Genomic DNA, 25,952 nt, shown 5'->3' on the forward strand with positions numbered 1-25,952 from the left:
GAAGTATCTATTATTATCGCCTTCTTCCCATCCAACAATCACACAGCACAGCATAAATTTGAAAAACAGTCCAGAACACAAGTTTAGTTTACTAAAATCTATTTCTATAGAGCTATATTTGGCAAAATGGCCTCATGAATCTGAAGCAGGTACTTACTCTCAATCAGAGTACAGTCATCAGTGATTCAGTAAGCAACCCTTTCAGTAACCAAATTAAAAATATACTATTTCACAGCACCCCGGTCTAAGGATATCTTGGATACTGGATAATGACTGAATTAAGAATTATGCAATTAGGAGATGAAGCAATAACTTTTATCATTAGTTGGAGGATATCTAGAACATGGTATTTAAAAGATAACAGGATACCTATGAATCAAAACTAAATCAAAGTATTAGAAGTATTTGAGGATCTATACTTAGATAAATATCTAAATATAAATCTAGATAAAATATGAAAGGACCAAAATATTCGAAACGAGTTTGAATTTTCACACTTAAACTCACAGGAGTATTATGTCATCTGAAGCACTAGACGCGTCAACGATTATCGAGTGACACTAGAATTTAGTGTCACTCGATATTAATCAAAACGTTGCACAGTTTAAATAATAATATTATGCACAATGCGGGCTAAGAGTGATATTTTTTTTTTCGTAAAAAAAATAGATCAGATTAGTGCTTAATTTAGCGACTAAATTACAGCATTTAGTGACTAAATAATTGCACTATTCTGAATTTTTCATTTAAAGAAAATAAAAAAATATCACTCTTAGGTCGCATAGTGTGCAATATTATTCTTTAAAATGAGCAACATTCTATTTGTAATATTGATTCCGTCGGGAACCTTCAGTATTTCCTCGGGTACCGAGTGCGAGAGCAGGTTTAAGTAAAAGATCAATTTAAGTAAAATCGGTTTAATTAAAACATTGGGGTTATAAAAGAACTTATTGGGTTTGAGTAAAAGTCATTACTGTTATTTCTTATATTCTTATCAAAACAAATAAACAAAAAGGGAAGAACGAACAGTAGTCATTGCTTTCTTGCACTCTTTAATTAAACAATAAACGACTAACCAGACAAAATTAATCTTGTGTTTGGTATTCCGCCTGAACTATATACACATCTAGACAGAAATCAAGATAAAACTAGACCTACGTTGCATGGGCAACGTGAGGTGTTGTGGCAACCTTTGTTCGGCATCGCCGAGTAAAGTATTGCGAGAGCAAGACTTTGGTTTTGTTTCCTCGCTTCGATTAAACGCTGAAGTTGTTAATTTGTAAGGATCTTAAAATAAATACTAGGTACAACAACTCGCAATAGTTGCAAACCCCTCACTGCAAATAGCAAAAGTTACAAACCTCTCATCACTGACGATGATTGTAGCCTAACAGCCGAGTATTACTTACAAGATCCATACATGTCTTACCGCTGGAACCAAATTGGTCTTACGATCAAATACAACGGAAACAAATAATAGGTACACCAACTAGGTAAAGTTGCGAACCCCTCATTTCGGTCAATGATTATGAGCTAAAAGCCGACTCTTGCTTAAAACTTCCCTATATGTCTCAAAATTGGTATCGGCCTATTTTTGGTTTCAGTGTGTACCTTACTACTGAAGTTGTCAACCCCTTAAAACTTTCAAACTGGCATATCTCATGAAGGAATTTTTCAACCGAAAAATGGATGACATATGCTTTGATTAGCTCATCAAGAGCTATCAACCGCTGTCGAAAAAAACATTATCTGTCTTAGTTAAAAGTTGACTTTTTTACCGTATGCCAAGTTTCTAACGTCATCACTTAGAAAGGAGTAAAGGAGAAACTCTAATTTATTTAGCAATGGGAGAACTTTTAAAGTTTAAGAGGCATATTTGATACCATTTCTGTGTCGGCCTATTTTTGGTTTCAATATGTACATTACTATTGAAGTTGTCAACCCCTTTAAACTTTCAAACTGGTATATCTCATGAAGGAATTTTTCTACCAAAAAATGGATGACAAGTACTTTGAACAGCTCATCAAGAGCTATCGACTGCCGTCGAAAAAAAATCTATCTGTCTTAGTTCAAAAGTTGACTTTTTTGCCGTAGGCCAAGTTTCTAACATCATCACTTAGAAAAGAGCAAAGGATAAACTTTAATTTCTTTAGCAATGAGAGAACTTTTAAAGTTAAAGAGGTAGATCTGATACCATTTCTCTACCGTAATCCCAAGTGCGAAAAACCGATTGATAAACTCAGCTGACATCACGAATAGAAATGGGTATAGATGGCAGCACTTTCGGCCCCCACTTTTTTATTTCTGTAATTCCTTCTATTTATCAATCAAAGAAGATATATTGGCTATGGGGCCAATTAACTGCCTCATATGTTTAACAATTATAGATTTTAGTCCATCTTCAATCTGAAACTAGCGCCTGCATGCTTGCCGACAGATATTTCCACTCGAAAGCAGAAACATCGTGTGATGAAACAAAAGCATGACTACATAATTTCAGATAGGTCTCTCTCTGATAGGCTGTAAACTTCAAGTCGCTTCACACACTATAGGCTCTGGTTCAAGGACAAGCAAAAACCATCCTTTTTGGCACCAGGCAAGAGCCCTTAGGCCAAACAGTACATAATATTATTATAATGATAAACAAATATGATATATAAAATCATTACGCTCAACATAACCCCCTTTGGCGGCATAGTGCATAATATTATTAGTGGAACTGTGCAAAATATTTATTTGTTATAACGATTCCTTAGGGAAATTTCAGTATTCCTTAGGGTACCAAGTGAGAGAAGGTTTAAGCAAAAGATTAGGTTTGAAAAAAGAGTTTAAGAGTTTGGGTTTAGCAAGTCATTACTCTTGTTTTTTTTTACAATCATTAATATAGTCATTATTCTTGTTGTTTTTTTTAATCTATATAAATTTCGTATAATCTAATCAAAATAAATAAATAAAAAAGGGAAGAACAAACAGTATATATTGCTTCCTCTTAAGTTTTAATTAAAAAATAAAATACAGACTAACCTGAAGAATCCAAGCTTGCGTTTGGCTTTCTCCCTGTTCTTTCCAAGATCTGATTCCCAGTGAGCTTTAAAAAAAAAAGGGGAAAATTACACACGGCAAATAGACAAACCATTAGAGTTAGAATAGGCTTGAATTTCAAACACGTAACCACACATCTTTTAGTAGTGAAAGAAATCATGCTATTATTGATATAAATCTATTTGCTAGCATTAAAAAACATAACAAAAAAAAACACAACCCGAAACTACCAGGTTATGACAAATACATCCATAAGAAAATAGTTTGTATCACCACGAAAGTGGTTTCACCAAACAGTTTATTATCAGATGCACTTATTCATTTCTACAAAGGAAAGAGAGAGGGGTATCCCATCGACTCTGTGTAAATATACATGCTTCTGAGGCTCTTTATCCCTTTTTCTTTGTGAAAAACCCTCTAAGGATTCCAGTATTGGCAAAATTCCATTTTACGTTAAGTTGAGTAAATGAACATGCATGGAACTTCAATTTGAACAAGCTGAAGAGCCCAAAACATAAATAAACAAATAAATAACAATAAATAAACAAAAAAAGGAAGAACAAACAGTACATATTGCTTCCCCTTACGTTTTAATTAAAAAATTAAATAAAGACTAACCTAAAGAATATAAGCTTGCGTTTGGCTTTCTCTATGCCAATGGTTTTAATAAGCATCATAGCTTTAAAAACAAGAGGCGAAAAATAAGAATAAAAAAGAGACTATTTGGAAATTTAAGTCAGAATACTAATGATTTTATTATAAATATTTATCTGTTAAATATTAATAAAAATACGAACGTTCCTGTAATATATTTCAAGTTTTATTTTGAGAGAAAAATGAAAATACAGTTTTCATTAGTATTAAGACATGGAACAGCAACAATTTGCATAGAAAAAAAAAATACAAAATTCACAATGATAAAGCTGAGAGTGCCGACCAGTTTAAAACAATTGGCCTGATTTGCTCCTTACTTACAGTTCATTAGCACGAACTATTTTTTGAGTAAACTTGAGCTAGGTGTTTTATTTGTCATAATAAAAAACAAAAAAAAAAACAACAAAAAAAAAAGGAGAGAAAAATTATCTTCCGGAAAATACACTTAGCCATTTCTCAGATATTCTGATATATATATTTTGACAACTTGGATACGCGCGGTATTTTCTTTTATTTAATTCAAAGCGCCCATAAAGCTTCAATTTAACATGCTCAACCGTTTCTGAGATATTGCTTAAGCCCCCTTTTAACAATCTGGATACACATTTGTCTCTCTGATTCAGTTCAATATCTTCCTCACTTTCCCCTGAAAAAATTCAAATTACTACACTTAGCTGGATAATAATTACCCTTATTCAATGCCAAAAGTGTTGATTAATAGAAAATTATACCAAATAAATTAGATAAGATTATATTTATGTACCCTATCCAGTTCTTGGAGTACCAAAAAGCTGTTACTAGTTTGAAAACGGATTTTCGACAACGATGTGATGGTATGTCAACTTCTCTGTTTAAAGATTTAGCTGGTGTACTTTCTCAGTCGCTTTTATACATTTTTAATTCTTGCAAAAAAGAAAAAAATGCAATTGACTCACTTTGTCTTAAAGTAACTAAAAATTTACCTTTATTTAAAAAAGGTGCAAAGGGTAATCCAAACAATTAAATGCTCTTTATAATTTTAATAATTTTATAATTTATAATTTTATCACCTGTTTCCAAAGTTTCGAAAAGTCACTAGAGGGCACGTTTGCTTCGCATCTGGTAAAGAAGAGGCTAATTTTTTTTCCCAATCAGTTTGATTTCTTGAGCAGCAGGTCAACAGAGCAAGCAGTAGCTGCTTTAAAATTTCAAACAATTCGTGGTAACAAACTGTAAGTAAGGAGCAAATTGGCTTAATAGTAACCAAAACTCTAAAAAACAGAATTTTGAAACCAATAGATACATCAAAAGAATTGGATAATTATGCTGACTTCAAATATGTAAATTTTAGCAAAAGCATCAAAAGTGACAAGCCTGAGAAAATTTTCCTTATTTTTGAAAAAGGGGAAAACACCCCCTCAATGTTACAGGATCTTAATCAAATCACACCATCAGATTCAGCGTCAGACACCATCAGACACCATCAGATTCTGACTTCAAATATGTAAATTTTAGCAAAAGCATCAAAAGTGACAAGCCTGAGAAAATTTTCCTCATTTTTGAAAAAGGGGAAAACACCCCCTCAATGTTACAGGATCTTAATCAAATCACACCATCAGATTCAGCGTATAAGAGATCACTACTGTATATGTTTCAAGCTCTATTATTGTATTGTATCAGATTAACGACGCTTCTTGACTACTAAGGTCCCTGCGTCGGCCCTGCAGTGCATTGCTGCACCATGATTCGATCTCTGGGTCCTTTATTACCAATCTAAGGTCAAATCCACTGCGCCACCACAGGACGAATGTTTCTTATCTGCATAATGTGGAATTTTGAATTTGGATGTGAGTTTTTTGTTTTTTTTAAGAGTGATCATATCGATCCAGTGGTCCTAGAACATCGTGAGAGGGTTCAATCAAAAGGAAATTAAAAGTTCCAGTGCCTTTAGTACCACAAGAGACCCCAAAAATTGAAGGGCAGCGAGGCCCTCTACCATGTTCATTCTTTTTCCGAGGTCACCCGATCAAAACTTCGAGATTGCTATTTTGCTTAGCATAGTTGAAAAATCTAATAGCAACGTCTTTGAGGATGGCTTAACCCTCCAGAATCCCCCGGGGAATAGCTGCAAGTTATGAACTTTGCCCATTGATTACATATAGCAACGGTTATTGGGAGGTATACAGATGTTTTCAGGGGGAATTTTTCTAGTGTGGGGGGGGGGGTACATGGGAGGATCTTTTCATGGAGGAATTTTCCAACTGGGAAGGAAATTTTCTATGAAGGAGCCGCCGGACTTTCTAGCGTTGTTTAAAAACGATCAGATGTTACATTAACAAACAAGTTTTTCAATTGAAAGGAAGGAGCAACATTAAAACTTAAAACTAACAGAACTTATTACGTATATGAGGGGGCTTACCCCCTAGTCAATACCTCGCTGTTTACACTAAAGTTTTTTTTAGTACTTTCAAAATACCTATTTATTCTAATTAAATGGCCTTTGTGATTACGGGGTCATACTTAAGGAATTGGAACAAATTCGAACTTTAGCGTAAGCACTAGAAAATAAAGGGGTACCTCAGGGGTCTGGATTGGGGGCGGTACTTTTTTAATTCATACAAATGATCTTCCAAAATGCATGTCTTCGGAAGACTACCGATAATGTTTGGGGATGACACAATAATTAGTTTGAAGGTGGGCAATTAGGAAGACCTAGCGATTTTTCCTCGAAACTGTTGTTTTGAATTTAAATTCTTGGTTTCATGCAAATCGACTAATACCTAACCTAGAGAAGTCGGAACTTATTGTTTTTGGGATAAGTTCGAGGTCAGGAAAGTGTGTGTCTTTCAAACTATTAATAGGCTATTGGAATTTTCTTCATAAAAAGATTGGATGTATTTAGATATTTATATTGATTCAACTTTGTTGTTTAAAGAATATATTAAAAAAATCGTAGCAACAGTGTCCAGGAATATCGGTTGCTTGCAAAGATTAAAGTTTCTGTTTCTGTACCAGATCATGATGATTTCATTAGTTGAATGCTATTTCAATATTGCCCGAGCGTTTGGATGAACTTTCCCTTCGATTTTACGAGGACTCCAAATTGTTGTCCAAATAAATCAATAAGAGTCCTGGACCATTTTTTAACAAAGACTCTGAAGACAAAAAGAAATATCTGAAACAAAAACCTCATTTTATTTGTAGATATTCGTAATTTGCAACAAATTTTTCGCCTTAATTTGGGCATATGGTTTTAAGAAATCCAACGCAGAGTTCGTTTTTCCATAGCATGAAATTTTTGGTTGAAAATGAACATTGTATTATTGATTTATTCATAATTTGTTTTGTAAATCGCTTGTCCATCTCCGTGAGCATTTTTTTTCTTTTTTCGTTCCTCTCTTTTTTTTCCTCTGTGCTTTGTAAGAGCTATTGAACTGTACTTTATTTTTTATTTTTCTTTATTATTAAGGAAACTTAGCGCTTTGCCTCTTTGTCTCCTTTGTATAAATTTATGTATAGCGTTTTTAGTGAATAGATTCATGTCAACTTTAACAACTTTGAGACCGTTCAATATATTTGGGCGTTATAGTAATGTTAATAGCCGCAGTTGCATATAGCCCCTAACTCGCAGTCGCATGTAGACACAGTCGTAAGCAGTCGCAGCCTCTGTCACCAGTTCTAGTTGAAGGGAATGGCAACCATAGTCAAAATCAGTTAAAGTTAAAAATAGAGGCAGAGACGTTAATAGTGGAAGTCATAAGTAGCTACAGCCACACGTTGTAAAACTTACAATTAGTCATTATTGCAATGGAAAAAAGCCTAGTAGCAGGTGCAGTCACAAGTAGTACAATCACAAGAAGTCACTGTCGCAAGAAGTCACAGTTACAACGGAGTCCCAGTCGCAAGCAGTAGCAGCTGCAGTCACTAGTGGTTAATTCTTACCTTTAATTTCAATTTACAATCGAATGAGGTCCTTCCAAAGCTTGTACAACTTGTTACATATGACGTAGATTGGAAAAAATTGCATAAAGCTCAATTTGCCCTTTATCATTCATGATTCTAATATACATGTTCAAGCATAAAAATTGAACTTTTTTGAGGTTGAACCTTTTTAAGGTAAGACAATAATAGCTCTTTAATAATAGGTCTGCGCTAATTCAGGCAGGACCGTCACATATGAAGGGACGCCCGCACCCCCAATGTTATTGGTCGCTTGGCAAAAGAAAAGTCGGTAAATTCATGGCGCTTGCGCCACGACTTTTCCGGTGCCACTAAAATTCTTTGCTCGGTTCAATAAAGACCACAAAAATGCTGACATGTCATCTACAGAAATTTCGAACTTGGTTAGCAAATGCAACAGTTTTAGCAACTCCCGCTTTGATATTATGGATGATGCCACATTTTTTTATTTAGTTAAATAAACAAAATTAGAAAAATGACATGATATGTACCAAAATCTGAATGTCGGTTGGTAAATGCGATGGTGTAACTGACTTGTCCAGCGATTTTACGTATTGTATTTTAAATGGACATTATGCTAATTATTGACAAAAATGATGACAAAAAATTATTGACAAAAAAAAATGATGAATCGGTAAAAATGATGAGCCAGTCGGTAAAATCTCTTGCTCCCCCCTAAAACATTTTGGCTAGTAACGACCCAGAATGCAGGGTAAAACTCTCGAGATCCTCTGTTATAGGAAATTGTTTCGACTCAGCATAATTTTTAAATGTTTCAGGCTTTTTTTCAGAACATCCTTAAACTCGTTCTCAAAATAACATTTTACTATTCAGGCTATTTTAGATAATAATTACTATGCATGAATCAATTAAAAAGGACAATGTTTTCTCACTTGCAATTTTGTTGATACATTTTTATTTTTTGATTACTATGGACCATGAGCCATTACTATGATGCAACCTGCTCATGGCTACTGCAGCAACCATGATTATTTATAGCTACGGTTAAATACCTTTTCACCAAATAACCATTTTGTAAGAAGAAAAATGTCTTTCCTTTTTTTTTTGGTACGTAAAATAAAAAAAAATTTCAAAGAAGATAACATAAAGCACGGAATTTGAGAAAAGAATACATATTCAACAAATTGGACCTTGTTTTACTTCAACATGCGAAGTTATGATTAACTATTATTATTGCTGAGCTAAAGATAGAGAAAGAACTATCAGTTAGCCAAACGGAGAAAAAAAAAGTTTCAAAATTAAAAGTTATGATTAATCAAGTGCTTTGAAAAAAGCTAAAAATTAATAAATGAAAACAAATTCTTACTTTTTCAGTGTCAAAATTAAAATTTTCTCTATCATCTTCCAACTGACTAGAACTAATGTACCCCCCTTTGTCACTATCAACAGCGAATTCATCTTTGACTTGCTAAAAAAAAAAAACAATCAAATTAAAATGAATATTATCAAAGCATAAAAATAAAGAAAAGGGGAATATTTAATCTTCCATCCAAAATACGTATTTTATGGACTGACAGACAAATCTATAAAACATCATGAGAAAACTGGAGGTTTGATTTCATAGACTTTACTTTATTCTGCTCAGCAGAATATACAGATGCGTTCTGATAGCTCAGTAGTTATTACTACAAAATATATAATACGAGCATCTTTTTCAAATTAACTTCTGTGGATGAATATAATTATTCTACAGAAATCCTCAATGTGATTGTCTATGTTAGAGCAAACTTGCCAAGACACATCTACCACAAGGAAATAAATAGCTAATTTAGCCTAATCCTTATACTAGCATATTCAAGGGTGTGAAATTAAAAAGCTTCTAAAAATACAAAAAAAGGACAAAAATGTTGCACATGGTCAGGAGCCACTGCAAACAGTAAATTTGATTTTCCATCTTATATAAACAGGGTGAAACATTGACCTGAAAATTTAGTTTCCTATGAATTACAACCTGTGCAGGATAAAGATCTTGTGCAGGATAAAGATCTTGTGCAGGATAAAGGCGCCACTTGTGAAATTTAGCACATAGTATATTCTTAAACTGGAAAAATATTTAAAGGAGTTAACATTACAAACTTATTAAGGTTTGCTAAATCGGTAAATCAGCAGCCTAAGATGGAGCCTTTGTTCTAATTTGTCTTGGATTTTTCTGGAACAAGTGTTCTGGATTTGTGTGTTTTCCTTAAAAGTTTAAACTGCTCATATATATAGATGTGTGGCAATGCCTATTTCCAGCAGACGTTAGTTCATCTTGTGATGAAAAAACATTGAAAGAGTTTTCTTAACTTATGTGAGGACCCTAACCTCACATTTTATATCTAAGTTTATTTCTCAAAATATAAACGTTCATTCTATTCAAATCAGTGGTCAAATCACTTTAACTGAAATATTATTAAACTCTTCTATCACTGTCCTGCAGGAGAAGAAAAAGGATTCAATTTAAGCAATTTGGCAAAAATCAGGGAGCACTACGTTAGCCTATTGGCACTGAATTGAACAAATTCAGAATGCGTGAAAAATTTGTCCTAACAAAGAAGATAATGTTAATAAAAAAAAATCAGATCTTATGCTTTTGAACTGTTCAGTTGATAAATTTCTACCCACAGATATTTTTCAAGTGGGATGGAGATTCTGGTGTCTAGGTATTACACAAGCATCATGTTATCTTTTGACTTCAACCTAGCCTAGTTCCTTCCTGTAATTGAAATAAAATCAAATGCACAACCATGCTTTGGTCACTTGATTTGGAATAAAGTGAATTTCAATTTAAAAAAAAACAAAAAAACTTACCAGTAAGTCGCAAGCAGCAATATCTGATTTATAAGCAGAAAAACTAGTTTCAGCAGGATAGTTTACCAACTTGTGATTTGAGGTATCTGCTACAGGAGGTTCTAGATTACAGGAAGTGTCTTCACCAGAAAAGTTATTTTCAGAGGTTTTATCAACTCTGTTTCTTTTTGTAGCAGGTTGAGTCATTTGAGTATTTTGAGAGAGATGGCTACGTTTCTGTATCTGGTTAACTGTCTCATCAGGATAAGCAAGACCCTTTACTTTAAGCATTTCAGCCACTTTTATTAGTGAACTAATTTGAGCTTGTGGAACAGTCACTTCACCTGTATACATAAATTTCACCAAAGATAGTAGATCTTCAAATTTTGCATCCTTTAGAATAATAATAGGATGGGGATGTGAAATTTTGAGAAGTAGTGTTTCAAAGTAGGAACTGCAAGATGAGAGAATAAGTCTGTGACAGTTAATGGTTTGACCGTCACACGATAGGGTGAGATCTGTGAAATGTTCACTGTTTAACAGAGATAAAAAAGATCCATGAAATACATCCAGGTAGTTGTTCCACTTTAAAAAAAATTCTTTTTGCTCCATTTCGGAAATAGTGACTAAATCCTTGAATAACAGAAACTCACTGAAATATATCAAAACATATAAACAAGTATTCTAAATAACAACATTATAGGAACTAAAGGTAACAATTAAGAAAGTATTCCATAAGTAGAAATTAAAGAGTAGCTAAATGCCTGTATTTCTTTGTCAAAGCTTTAACATTTCATTTCAATTTATAAATATGCATAGCTTGATAATATTTTTGTCTCTATGAATATTGAACAATATACTTTCATAATTTGCAAAGTCTTAAATAAATATTATCTAGTTTAGTTTTTGCAGACACCACTGAAGACTCTTAGAGTTTAACTGCTAGTTATAGACTCAAGCCAGTCATTGTAATATGATGACGAACTATATTTCCATAACCTTTCAACCAGATTACATTTTAGTTATTGTAAAAACATTCCCTATCTACAACCAAGTATGGTACCTTTTTCACCAGATTTTCGTGGAAAAGCTGAGAAGCTTTACATTTACATTGTGAATCATTGAATTAATCAGAGAAGACGACTGTCACATTAGCTAGCTGATACACAGAACTACTAAAAGATCATACTTTGCCAAAACTTTTAATATAGACACATTCTGTGAAATTTAGAGGCAAAATTTGCCAGTCTTGAATTAAACCCTGTTTAATTCTATGGCTGTAGTCATTCGTGGTAAAATATGCTAGGTTTTTATGGTCTCAACAAATCAAGACATTATTCTATTTATAATCATTGGTGTACATAAAAATAAATATACTTTGAGCATGCGTGGATAAAGAACAGCCCTTAGAAAAGATCAGATTATTATTCTTCAACAGGCAATGATGAGTTTAAAACTCATTGCTATAGACTAAATCACACTTTCTGGCAATACGGACCAATCCAGTCTATGCCAACTAGTGAGGATTATGTTGTGGGACATCTGCTGATCCCATTGTGTGAGCCATGGTTTAATTGCCCAGTTCATGTGGAGATTTGATTTGAAGCTATCAACATTTGCTGATCCCACAGTTGTCTTCCTTAGACTGTTCCACAGACTTATGATGTGGTTGTAGAAGGAATAGTTTCTTTTATTGGTCTTTGTAAAAGCTGTCTAGATCTGACTGTATTGAGGCCACACCCAGCTTTGTGTCAACAGGATCACAAGGTTTTCGGGTGATTGGGATATGGGCTGAAATTCTTTGTAACGTTTCTTGTACCATCACTAATGTAGACATGGAGAAGTGTAGGCCCCAAAACGGTTCCTTGAGGCATCCCACTTAAGACCTCTGCTATTTAAGAGTAGTAAGGTGTGCCCCCTTCATAAAAAACTCTGGCCTGTTGCTTTCTTCCTTTCAAGAAAGACATTACCAAGTCCACTCTCTTCAAATGCCTTCAGTTTTCAACTGAAGCCTTCAATGATCTACCTGGTTAGAATCCATGTTGTTGTTTTAACAGTGTTATTTGTGACCAAATGTTTGAGAAAAGTAACATTTACAATACCTTCTATGATTTTCCCAACAATGGAGGTAATACTGATTGGCCCATAAGTAGAAGCTTTGTTACTGTTTCCTCCTTTGTGTATAGGCAAGATATGAGTAACTTTCCTGTCCTTTTGTATGACATTGGTGTCAATAAGCATTTAGAAGAGCCTTGAATGGTAGTATTAATTCAGCAAGAGCTTCCTTTAAGAGTCACGAATGAATGCCATCTGGCCCAACAAACTTATTTGCATTAAGCTTTTCAAGCTTAATCCACTATTAGTTAAGTCCGACAGCCTTATCCAAAACATTATTGGATACATTTGAGTGTTAATTATGTCGTGTGGTAGGTTGGGAGGAGAATAGCGTCTGGAGGTATGAATATGACTCAAAGTGGTGATTTAAAACACCAGTAATTTTGGGAGGTCATTGACTGGAGTTCATTACTAACCTGGTCTGTAACTGTGTCCCCACCAGGCTGACATGTAGAGGCATATGCTCAAGATTAGTTTTCTAGACTGTTGTGATATCCTCCTTGTAATTCTATGGACATGGTTTGAACTTTGCTTATAGCTTTAAACTTAACCCAGTAGTCAGCTTCATGAGGGTTTTGGCTTATGAGCTTTAACAGTTTCTTCTACTTGCTTCTTGCAATTTTCATTTCCCTGGTCATAAAAGGGAGAGTTCTTAATTTGCATCTCCAGATGGTAGTATATATATATATATATATATATATATATATATATATATATATATATATATATATATATATATATATATATATATATATATATATATATATATATATATATATATATGTACTATCTTTATACTATGCGTCCATAGGTGGCGATAGGGGAGCATCCCACAGATATGCGGAGTACCTCCATAGGAGGAATGGCCCAAGGGGAGACTTTGTCCCTGGAGGATATATATGTATGTATATATGATTTACAAGTCTGCATTTCAGTAAGGGCCTAGCCCAGGCCATTCAACTTGTCTCTACATGGCAATAGGAGAACATCCTAAACATATATAGAGTACCTCCATAGCAGGCATGGCCCAAGGGGAGACCTTGTCTCCCCTTGGGAGAAGGCCCCTCAAATGTACACTCAACAGGGTTCACCAGTGTGTGCACATGTCCTGTGAGTTACATACCTTCTTCCAGTAATAGGTTAAATTGCATGCTGATACAGAACATCTTCATGGGAGGATCCTCTATAGGAGGCAACTGCAGTAGGACTTAAAATCCAGACATATGGACAATCGCCTGCAAAGGCTTGTGTTGACCCTTTTATTGACCCTTGTGGTCAACTCTATTCCAATTTGAGGAGAGACACCTTTGAGAAAGTTATAGCCTAGTAAACAACACAGTAGGATTCTGATTAATGGGTAATTCTTCTAGGCTTGGTTTACACGCTACACAGATCCCCACACTTCTGCAGATGAGATTAATTCGCCACTATCTATTTTTTAAAGGAAATTCTTCATCTCTGAATGTAACTTCAAGCATGTACTTGTTGAGCATAGCAACAAAGTAAAACAAAAAAATGCCAGAGCCTTTGAAAAACATGTCAAAATAAGCCAGAGCCTTTGAAAACACAAGCAAAATAAAGCAAGACAACCTTTATTTCATTTCAATCATTTTAATTCATTTCATTTCATTTGAATTCATTTCAGTTTATTGGAGTAACTTGTTGGAATTAGAAATAACTTACTGTAATACTGTGCTCAAATGAATGCTGTTTATACATCATTATCAATTTGTGCGAAAAGTTTCAAAGTTGAAAAAATAGATATTCAGACTATTGTTGATGTTGCCAAAAGTATAATGAGTAACAACGGATCATGTGAAAATGAAAATAACTTAGAATCAGTAGTAAATGAAATCAGTTCATTATGTTTTGTATTTACAACTTTAGAATGAGAATGGCTCTTTGCCTAGGTCTAAGTTGCAGCTAGTGTTACCATATTGGTTTATTTCCTTCCAGACGGTGTATTTTCATGGTGACTGGCAGGAAAATTTTGAGTCACCTCACAAGGCATAATCTTGGAGTAATTTGTTTCATCCGGCTTCTTTTTAGCACAAACTGCCTTATTGAGAGGAAATCATTTTCGCTGTTTGAACACAATAGTTTTTTGTCATATAATAAAACTTAGATCTCGGTATTCCACCCAGCAGTGTCAGCATGTTCTTTTCTTCCATAATAGTTTTATTACTATCAATCAAAATCCAGACCAAACAAAGAAAATTGACATGAATAATTACTGTTCAGAGATCCAATAACTGCACAATTGTGCTTACTATTTCATGACATGTAACAAACTTGTATGAATACAAAAATTTTTATTTAGACATAGGACACTATTCAGCTAAAAATTTCAAAAGGTTTATTCAGTCAGAATTTGAATTCTAAGATTTTGAATGAAGAGACAGGATATAAGTTGTGATGATATGATGAAGTGGAACTTCATTGTGTTGTGAGATGAAATTGTTTACTTTTTTCTTATCTCGGACTTTTTTTTTACAATGGAGAGATGAAGCATAGCTAGCCTATTATACAGTAGGGTAGCAAGAATTTTATTGCAGGGCAGACACAATTATGTACTTACAACCATGTCCCTTTCCAAATGGCACTGACCTTTGATGATCTTAGAAATTCTTCATGGTGTTATAGCATAACTTTCAAAAATTGATCTAAAGTTCATATGGGACAAAAGGAAAGTGTTTTAAGCCTCATACTTTTTCTAAATCCCTGATGACTACGGTTTCAGAGACAGGTAGTTTCTATTTTTCAATAGCAAAAAGTTTAAGTGTGGCTTAAAACTCTGCTGAGATCATAGAAATTATTGTATTGAAACCTTTAGACAAAAGAAAAGTGTCCAAAAACCACAGCATAAGGGAATAGCTTCAATAATTTGCTGTGTGAAAAAGAACAATAGGCTACATTTAGGACTAATGAGGCCATATAGACTATATACCAGTGAAAGACCTTTTTTATTGGCTTTACTAGGCATTATGAGCCAACTAATGATGAAAAAAAAGGCAAACAAAGGATCGGTTTTACCATAAATTTACTAAGCTTTTGTATATGGCCAATTGCCATATACAAAGTGCTCCCCAGAGGGGAGGCACTTGGGACACAATTTGGAGATCATGTAACAATTTAACAGAATTGGTAAATATTGTACTACATATTGGTAAAGAGTTAGTTTGGAATGGGGAAACATACTGCATATTTCTTTTTTTTCTACCTGATTTATGTCATATTTTATAAACCACCCTATTAAGTTCTTTGTATAAAGTGGAGACTAATCCAAGTTTATTGTCATGGTTTTACACTTCTATCTTTTTCAATGATTGGTATCAGTAAAATGAGGCAATATTTGTATTGCCTCATTTTGTTGGAAGATTTTTTATCCAAACTGAACACTATAAAAATAATAATAAAAAAAAAATCTTACTTCATTACATTCAGAAAGTGTCTACTTATTGGGCACTCAGAGTTGTAACCAGTGTAGGTCCCCCTGCCCTTAACTCCAAGATTTAGTGTTATACCATACCCAATCTTTTCATAGTAGGTATTATTTGGTATTGTGAACCAACTGTCAACCAGAAATAAAGAACTCTAAATTTGAACAAGTTAGCCTGAGTGGATGTGCACTTAATGAAGCCTAGTGTTCATCCTCAGAATGCTACAATAGCTACTAAGTCCTGCTAAACTTTGCATTATTCATCCACACATGATGTAAAGGTACAGAACTAGACCTCTTCAGAAGCAGTCATACTAGAACAAAAAGGGACACATTTTTATATTGCCAATTTTTGTTTACTCCCTTGGTTGGGTTTGCGTTTTTGACAATTCATCCACACTCTCCTCTGACTGTCTTGTATAGCTCTGGGACATACGAAGAAAAGGACCAAAAATAAAATATGGAATTATCAATTTATAACATGCACCAAGTATTGATGAATCATTTTTTTTTTTTTTTATCTCCTTTTTTCTGTTTTGGAATTAAGTATTATTGATTAAAACTTTAGGATAAAAGACCTCTTTTTGGGAAATACCATTTTTCATAAAGTTGTATAAACCCAATAGCAATGGGTTTTTGGACTGCCCCTCTCATAAGTAGGTTATTCTAAAACTGAGGCCCAAAACACAAAGCTGGAAATAACATAATGAATACCCAAAGCTGCCTAATCTTTAGCCTAGATTAGGGGTCTTAACTTATATCTTCCTCAGCATACTTATATTATTCCTATTAGGGTACTAAAGCAGTAGACGAACAGTTTGAAAAAAATTCTGCTCTTCAATCAGCACAAAAACCATGAAACAACTGACCCAAATATGATTTAGGCTAAACATCACCTGAAAGCTTTGGCATATTTTGTTTTTATTCACTTTGAAATTTGTGCTAAAAACAGTATTACTTATACATGAGCAAGAACTATATATGTATATATATATATATATATATATATATATATATATATATATATATATATATATATATATATATATATATATATACCTTAAATTACCTTAAATCACAGCTTGGAGCAATATAAGGATTTTCTATCCTTGTGATGCTCCAGTGATGAAAAAAATTCCTTTGGTGTAGATTATGGCTGTTTGATCTAGACTGTTGTGGAGGACTCTGCATTTTCCCAATTGTAAAGGAACTCCTGGCAGAGCCATTCCTTATTAAGGTGGGACTTGAACGTGTCAGTTGAAGTTGCAGAAACTGTTTCCTCAGACAGTTGATTCCACAGACAGATGACTCTTTGGCTGAAGAAATAACTTCTATGTCTACTCGTGGAATGCTGCATGGGAAGCTCCATTGAATGTCTTCTAGTACCAGAATGCAAGGGATGTGCAAAGAGACCAGGAAGGGTATTTTTAACAAGGATTTTCTTGGTTAAAATCATATTACCCCTTTTCCTTTGATATGTCAGTGTTGGCAGCTTCAAATGATGTAGTTTTTCTTTGTATGGAAATTTATTCATGCTGCTAACCATCTTAGTGGCACAACACTAGACATCCTCAAGCAACTTCTTATCTTTTTTGAAAAAAGGGGCTGCCAATGACATTCCAACCCGCAGACGTGGTCTTACAAGCGCCTTATATAACTTTATAAGAACTCTTGGGTGTTGGCTAGAGATGGTTCTTTTTCTGATACCAAGGGATTTAATTGCAGAAGATGAAATAGACTTAGCATGGCTGCTAAACTTTAATCGGTGATCAACAATAACCCTAAGATCTCTTTCATTAAAAACAGCAGAAAGGAAGTTGTCTTGAAGGAAATACTAATGATGCTTGTTGTGTTTGCCAAAATGGATGACATGGCACTTGTTAACATTAAAGGTAAGGAGGCAGTTGTTAGCCCATCTTCCTAGACTGTCAAGATCTGTTTGAATTGATTGCTGATCAGAGGGAGTAGCCACTTTTCCAACTAGTTTTAAGTCATCAGCATAAAGGGTAATAAGATTTGAAAGAAGGGTGGATAGTGTAAAGGGTGGACTCAAAAAACCAAAAGAGAAAATACTTCTTTTTGTCTCTTGGGAGTGGAGACTGGTTAATGCATCGTGATTGGGAAATACCAATCGTATTGCAACATTTGCAGTAGAGGTCACCAGCCCATCTTCTGCCAAGTCCTTGTTTTAAAAATCCAGTTTGAGTGATATATTAGCGCAATGCAGGTAGCCAGGGAATCAGTTGAGTACTGGTGTTCACATGTACCATTTCATGCAATACATTATTGAAGTTGTTTTATCCAAAGTTGTATGTATGTAAGAAAATAAAAATTATTGTCTTTAATCATCTCTGTCTATGTACTAGGGCATTAGGCACAGTTCCTCTAGTCTTCAGGCATGGTCCCAAGGGAATCTATACTGTTTAGAAGACTCAAACATCACTGAGATGATTCTGTCTCCCAGGTTACTTGGGATTATCTACAGAGCCTTCTTATTCTGTTAACAATTTAGCTCCCATATCTCATATCAACATTAAGCTACCAAAACCTAGAAAAGTCCCAAGTACCTCATAGCAACACACACATAAATTCTATTTAACCAAACTAAATTATATTTAACCAACCCCCCCCCTAACAATTGTTGACATAGAAGTTGAAAAGTGTTGGTCCAAGGATAGTGTCCTGGGGTACACCACTTAATACAGTTGTGGGAGAAGAGAAATGAGGCATTCCTTGTGAATCAAAAATTCTGACATTCTGTGATCTTTCAGAGAGGAAGCCCATAATCCACTATACAACACCTTCATTGACACCTCCAGCCTTCAGTTTGATTATGAGCAATTCATGACAAACCTTATTAAATGCTTTGGACAGATTGAGAAGAATCATGTCAACAGGAAGACCCTTATTAAGCAGTATAGTCACTAATTCATATGTTTGGATGAGGTTAGTGTCAACAGATTTGAATCCATGTTGTGATGTGGAGAGGATGCTATTAACTTTAAGATGTTCAATTAGAGCTTTCATAAAAAAATTCTCAAGCACCTTAACAACTGCAGAAGTGATGCTTATTGGATGGTAATTTTCAGCAGTCTTTTGTCCCTTTTTATGGATTGGGGTTATATAAGATGTTTTTGAATCATGTGGCAGTTCCCCATTTTGAAGAGATAACTGGAGCAGCATGCACAGGGGGGTAACTGAGAGCTTTTTGACACTCTTTAAGTTTTATATATATATATATAATTGTTACAATAGCCTATAAAATGCACCCAGCATTGATAATAATATTTTCTTGCTTTTCTCTATTTATTTTCTGTTTTAGAATTAGTCTGCAGCAATTAATACACTTCTTTGCTCTATATAATCTAAAGCTATGTATTCATTACACCTTTTTCAGGCAATTAAAGTGTTCTTTGGCTTAACACTTAGGTTTATCTTAATTATTCTGTTAGGCACAAATACCTCAAAAAGTAAACTTCTAAGTATTGAAAATAGATTAATATCTGACCCCTGGAATGGTTTCAGTTACCAACAAAAACTAGGTCAAAAGAACTAGCCAACATATAGCCTAGCCTGGTAGGCCAAGGCTGGCTAAAACCAAAATGTTATTACCCTCTACTTTATTAGGTAAATTTATGACAGTTCATATAACTGCCTTACCAATAAAGTGAATATAACATTTGATGCCTTTTTTTATTTTGTTTATGAATATAATAATTGCTTCTATAATAAATCCAAACTTGAGCACTTTTTAACCTAACCTAACATAAACTAACCTTGTAATAAATCATTTTAGCACTGAGAAAATGTAGCATATTTTTTTTTAAACAACAAAGGAAAGATGGCACTGAGAAAATATAGTATTATTTTGTGGAAAAGAAGTGATACCCCATACTTTCATTGAAAATTCATCATTTTTCAGAGCTCAAAAAGTGCTTAAACTTGAATTTGCAGTAGAAGTTAATCATTCTGTCAGACACAAATACCTCAAAAAACAAGCTTGTAAGTATTGAAAATAGATTAATGTCTGACCCTGGAATAGTTTCAGTTACCAACAAAAACTAGGTCAAAAGAACTAGCCAACATATAGCCTAGCCTGGTAGGCCAAGACTGGCTAAAACCAAAATGTTATTACCCTCTACTTTATTAGGTAAATTTATGACAGTTCATATAACTGCCTTACCAATAAAGTGAATATAACATTTGATGCCTTTTTTATTTTCTTTATAAATATAATAATTACTTGTACAGTAAATTCAAACTTAAGCACTTTTTAACCTAACCTAAAATAAACTAACCTTGTAATAAATCATTTTAGCACTGAGAAAATGTAGCATAATTGTTTTTTAAAACAACAAAGAAAATATGGCATTGAGAAAAAATAGTATTATTTTGTGGAAAAGAAGTGATACCCCATACTTTCATTGAAAATTCATCATTTTTCAGAGCTCAAAAAGTGCTTAAACTTGAATTTGCAGTAGAAGTTGTTGTTATATTTGTAAAGAACATAAAAAGGTGGAAAAATTCTGTTAAGTGACTTCTTCCTATCTCAAACAGGGGTTAGGTTAGGAAATTTTCTGGGATGGGTCTACAGGCTAAAGTATATCCTGGGAAGGTATTTTAAAGTACCCACCTCAACCCCTTGTCCTTCTAGAGGGCCCTGAAATTTGCCATCATGACAGGTCTATACCTATTGAAATTTTGACAAAACAACCATTTACCTTAATTTTCAGTTACTAGTTGCTTTTTCTCTGCAATTAGTTCTGAAAATGTAATTCCTGTTATTTGAGTAGAATTTTGAGCCATATCAATGTTGTTTTTTTTTAATATAGGAAATGCATTTGCATTTCTTTAAAGCCTTATAAATTGGGATTGAGCAAAGTTGTGAAGCAGAAAAAAATTTTGTTGTACTTCATTCAAGCAGACAATCTATTTTGCAAGGTTTCACTTCTATAACAACACATTTTTGAAGGTCATCAAATGTCAGGGCCCTCTAGAGGGAGAAGGAGTGGAGGTAGGTACTTCAAAATAACTTCCTGGGACATACTTCAGCCTGAAGACCCATCCCTGAAAGTTTCATTTTCCTAACCTAACCCATTTCTGAGATAGCAAGAAGTCAATCAACTACAGTTTTACCAAAAAGGCATGGAGTGGTTTGCTCACTTTATTGGTAAGTCAGTTATATGAAATGTCAAGATTTTTTGAAAATTTGTCATTTTTAAGAGCTCAAAAAGAGCTTGAATTTGAATTTACAGTAGAAGCAATTATTATATTTGTAAAGAACGTAAAAAAGGCATCGAACGGTATGTTCACGTTATTGGTAAGTCATTTATATGAGCTATCATAATTTTACAACAATAATAAATGAGCAAAACTGCCAAGTCTTTAGCCTGGTGGTCTAGGCCTTCACCTAACTCACCCTCTGCTTGCTTATACAAATTGCTAATAGGGTAAAGACTAGTAGGCCGATAGTTTGAACATTTTTCTGCTCTTTAATCAGCAAAAAAAAATACAAAACAACTGACCTAGTTCTAATTTATAGTCATATTTTGTTAATTAGCTTTAAACTTTACGACAAGAACAGTGTTGCGAAGCATAAACGCAGTATTGCCTGAATGTCAAACGAAACCAGGCCATACCCTATGAAAAATACGCCTGAGCCTTTGAAAACCAAGACTGTCATCATGGTCAGTTCCAAGAGCGCTAAAATTGCCCTAATTTGTGAGTTTCTCAAAAATTTCCCGTGCCTGGGGAATAGAGATAAAATTTCCGCTGTCTACCCTGGAAAATTGTTATTTTTCAGGATTAGTAGGGGATCACCCATCGCCTTAATTTTCAGTAGTTTGGATTTTATATAACCACCCAATTATAATGCGACCGATTCGGACAATAAATTATGGCTACTAATTCTTTATTTGGCTAAAGCTATTTGAGGTCATTAGTCACCGCTTTATAATTTTCACACAACCAAGGAACACCCAGAGCCACCCAATTTCTTCCAAAACTGTTCCAAAATTTAGTAAAAGTTACCTGAAAATTGGAAAAAAATCCAGAAATCCGAATCGCAAAATACTTTCAATAAATTTCAAAGAAAGGGTTCGATAATTCGTTAAGCTTTAGACAAAACTGGACGGCAAAATGATTTAAAATGCTTGAAAAATGTGGGTTTGGATCTCCTCGTGGTTGGAATAAAAAAAAAAGTAGTGAAACCAGATGATTTGGTAAGTAGTGAAAATGGTAAGGGTTCATATTATTTCCCCTGTAGTATACGGGGTTGACGCCCTAATAATAGATCTGGGGTATACAGTAAGAAGTGAGTAGATCATACTTTGCTTCTACTCGACAGTATCTTTGCAACTTTACAGCCCAATTGGAATTTGAATTTGAAAAATTTCCCGCCCCAACATCAACCAGCAAGGGTAAGGCCAATCAGGGCCGTTGCAGAGCCTGTACCAAAACTTCAACCTGTGACTGTGTCACATGCTCGTTGTGAGCTTAGTTTTGTGCCCTCGTTTGTTAAGTTGTTTAATGCTAGGTCGACTTTTTAATCCGGATTAGTGTTGTTAATTGTACATTTATAATTTTGTGTATTCTTGTCGACTTATTTTCGTGTGTATGTGACAATTATTGTTGTTGATTGTATATATTTTAATTTTGTGAATGTTAATTTTGACTTGTCGTTATTTTTGTGTGTGCATGACAATAAAACCTAATAATCGGTTATGTCCGTCGCATATTTTTTAAATGAAGCGAATTTGAATTTGAATTATATAAAATGAGAAGCAATAAGCTTGGCAACGGTTCAGAGATGCTGCCAAACAGATTGAATAATATAGATTACAGTAAGAAATAATTTATTTTTTGTATTAGGGTTAGCACCTTTGTATCTTTAGTGATAAGTTTTCCAGTCGGAGCACCCAATGTATATCTCTGCTTGTATCTAATATCCAGAAAAAAAACATTTTTCAATAGTATCTTGAAAAATGTAAATTTGACTGCAATTTATAGCATTAAAAGCTAAAAGAGCTAATTGTAACTTATTTAGTTCTATGATTCTATGTATGCACACAAGCCGATATAAAATAAGAAAAGTAAAATTAAATTGCAGAAATAATGAGCATTTCATACAGCCAGTGTTCTGGAATGTTATAAATAGTTTGTTAATAATTGATTTGCTCTTGAAAAAAAAGAACCTTCATGTGAAACATTAGTTACTGCACCTTCAGCTGAGTGCGTAACATTGAACCCCAACCAGTCTCGAGATTAGCTGTATATTTTTGTTGTGCTACGTGCACTGCCCTGGACTCAACATGTGCTCATTTAGCATATAATTAAACTCTCTTTTTGTAACTAATAGTAAATATAAACTAAACTCTTCTAAAAGGAGATAATCTAACAGGAGAAATGGAAGTTAAAGCTGATAAAGAACTTTTAGATTGTCCCAGTTGTGGCAAAAAGTTTGACAACGTTGGCTGGAACTTTGAAAACGTTAGTAAGCATCGCTAGAGTTGTGAACAAAAATAGAAGAATATAGATAAACCTGCTAAGAAAATTATCACATTTTTCCACCCATGTGGTCGCTTCAAAAAAGTTCCAAAAAATTGACAATGCAAGTATTGTAACTGTAACTATGAGATTGGCCAACTAGAGCCATTAATAGGCAAAAAGGCTCTGACTACGTTGAGGGAGAATTCAGTCATATACACATTCTTACCAATGACAAGAACGCTGACTGTTTACAGTTTTAAAATCGAATTCGACATTCTGATATGATCAAGCAGATCTTTATACCCCTGGACTGGAAGATTGGACTGGCAATATTAATCCTAAATATGTAAAGATTAGTTTAATAGCTTAGCTGGCAGCCCACAAATTAATTTAACTTTTAAGTGCCTGCCTTTAGTATGGTTCAAATACAAATGGAATTGGTTCCCCCGACGGATACCTTCGAATGAACAGGATAATGGTTGGCTGCTTACCTTCAAATCTTATTCAGACAGCAGATGAGAATCATAAAGACATGGTGAATTTAACTTAAATGGAAGGTCTGATTAACGAAAAACTCACTAAAATTGATGAACTTCCTATTTTCAAGATAATGATTGCTGAAACGGAGAATACTAACCCGGGAGACTATATTACGATAAAAGACAAGTCAGTGCTCAAGGGATAAATTCTTTGCGAGATTTCTCTGGACTTCGTAAAGCCCTGTTCTATGGATCGTTTAGAACTATTGAAAGGCTATACGGGATTTGATATTATAGATTTGAAATCTAACAAGGGCGTAGATCTGGATGGTTTCATTGTCAGAGATACCTGTTTGCACCTTATTTACTATAATGATCGTATGATCCCAACCATTGGTCCAATAACAACAATGCAGAAAAACCAGGTTCGCGTGCGAAATCTCAAGTTAAAAGCCAACACGCGAGGAAGTATTTGGTGGTCCAGAGAGTTCGGCTACTGCGCTGTCGATATCGTCGTTGAAGAATGCATCTATATTGTCCAAGATCTTGTTACCAAAGATGTAACTATCTACCACCAATATAACCTTTCAGATTTCAGCTTTCTGTTTGAAATACTATCTACGACTGAAAAAGGGCCCAATTGCCTGTGTTCCAGATCAACTTGCTGCTTGGGATACCTATCGGAATGTTCAGTTCTGACTATTTCCTATACCGTCCGAACATTAAACAGGAGGTGACGAGTGGCTATGCAAGGTTAAGGACTGCACTCAATCAGTCACAAAGAATAAAATGCGTGCCCATACAGCTGTTCACTTCTTGAAGAAACATATTACGTCTGGTGCCTGTGGTTTCTGTAGTTCCGTTTCAGGTAAGTCTGGCACTTTTTTGGCATTTTCTTGCGAGATTAATCTGGCCAGTTCCAGTATCAGGCCGCTCTTTTGGGACGTCAAAATCTTCCAGAAAATTGTAACATCTCTTTATGACATAACCAGTACCTTTGCTAGTACGACACTACCAGAATAGGCAATGATATCCATGCTCTATCTATACTACTATATAATCACAAAAAATATGTTCTTAAAGGAAATAAATTAAATTATATCTAAATCATGATCCGTTGCTAGAGTACTAAAGGAAATTTTTGAATTAAACTTAAGTTCTGCCTAGGTGCAATGCAAATATGTCTGATTGTTTGATTGTTTCTGCCAAGAACTATATAAACTTTAAAAACTAGATAATCCGCGAAGATTTGGTTCTTTAACATCCTAAAAGCCACTGAATTTCTCGACAATCTTAGCATCGAGAGCTAAAGTCAGCTGCTTTTTAGCAAAACCTTCAGGGTTTTCTATGTAATCCCATGTTGCAATTTATGATGGCAAATAATATGAACCACTGCTACAGACGGACAAACCAATGAGGGTCTGTTCTTTCCTTATTTTTTCTAGATAGTATATTTTCTTAGTGACCTAGGGTAACAAAACTATTTTATTTTCGGATCCAGACTGTGCAGTAACGCTTGGACAAACGTCAGGTTCAGGCGCAAAAAAAGTCGAAGTGCAACAGCCCGTTTCGATATCAGTTTTATCTGAAATCTGCTGCGAAAAGCACTATTAAGGATTCACGCACTAACCGCCCACTGACCTGTGGCCTTTGTGAAACTGTAATGTGGGCATACCATGTCGAAAATCACTATGGAATTTTTCATTAAAGGTAAATGGGGACGCTGTTCTCTGGGAAACAAGGCCCAGCTTTGATTTTAAAACTGGAAGAAAAAACAAACAAACCAAAACTAGTGCTTTGACTGAATCTGGGAAAGTTGGAAAGAAAAATAAAATGTACTTTAGTTCTTACAGGTCTATGATTCTTCTAGTGTATGTATATCTGTCGTTGGCATTTTTCTTCACGCACCCTAAGTAGCCCAAATTTTAAGCTCCGCGTCATTTCAAGACCAAATTATTTGACACTATGATGAGAGCCGATGATGTAGAAATTAAAAAATGATATTC

The 25,952-nt window shown here is 34.4% G+C and overlaps 1 protein-coding gene across 1 annotated transcript in view; it reads right to left on the reverse strand.

Annotated features, from left to right (window-relative positions):
• LOC136036583 (zinc finger protein Xfin-like) overlaps window positions 1-25,952 on the reverse strand; it is a 63,247-nt gene that overhangs the window by 12,284 nt on the left and 25,011 nt on the right. The window contains exons 7-8 of the mRNA XM_065718887.1: window positions 10,447-11,058; window positions 3,025-3,088 (exon numbers count right to left, since the gene is read on the reverse strand). Of these exons, the coding sequence (XP_065574959.1) occupies window positions 3,025-3,088; window positions 10,447-11,058 (676 nt within the window). The remainder of the gene's footprint in view (window positions 1-3,024; window positions 3,089-10,446; window positions 11,059-25,952) is intronic.

Source organism: Artemia franciscana, chromosome 15 (assembly GCF_032884065.1).
Source record: "Artemia franciscana chromosome 15, ASM3288406v1, whole genome shotgun sequence".
NCBI classification, from domain to species: Eukaryota; Metazoa; Arthropoda; class Branchiopoda; order Anostraca; family Artemiidae; genus Artemia; species Artemia franciscana.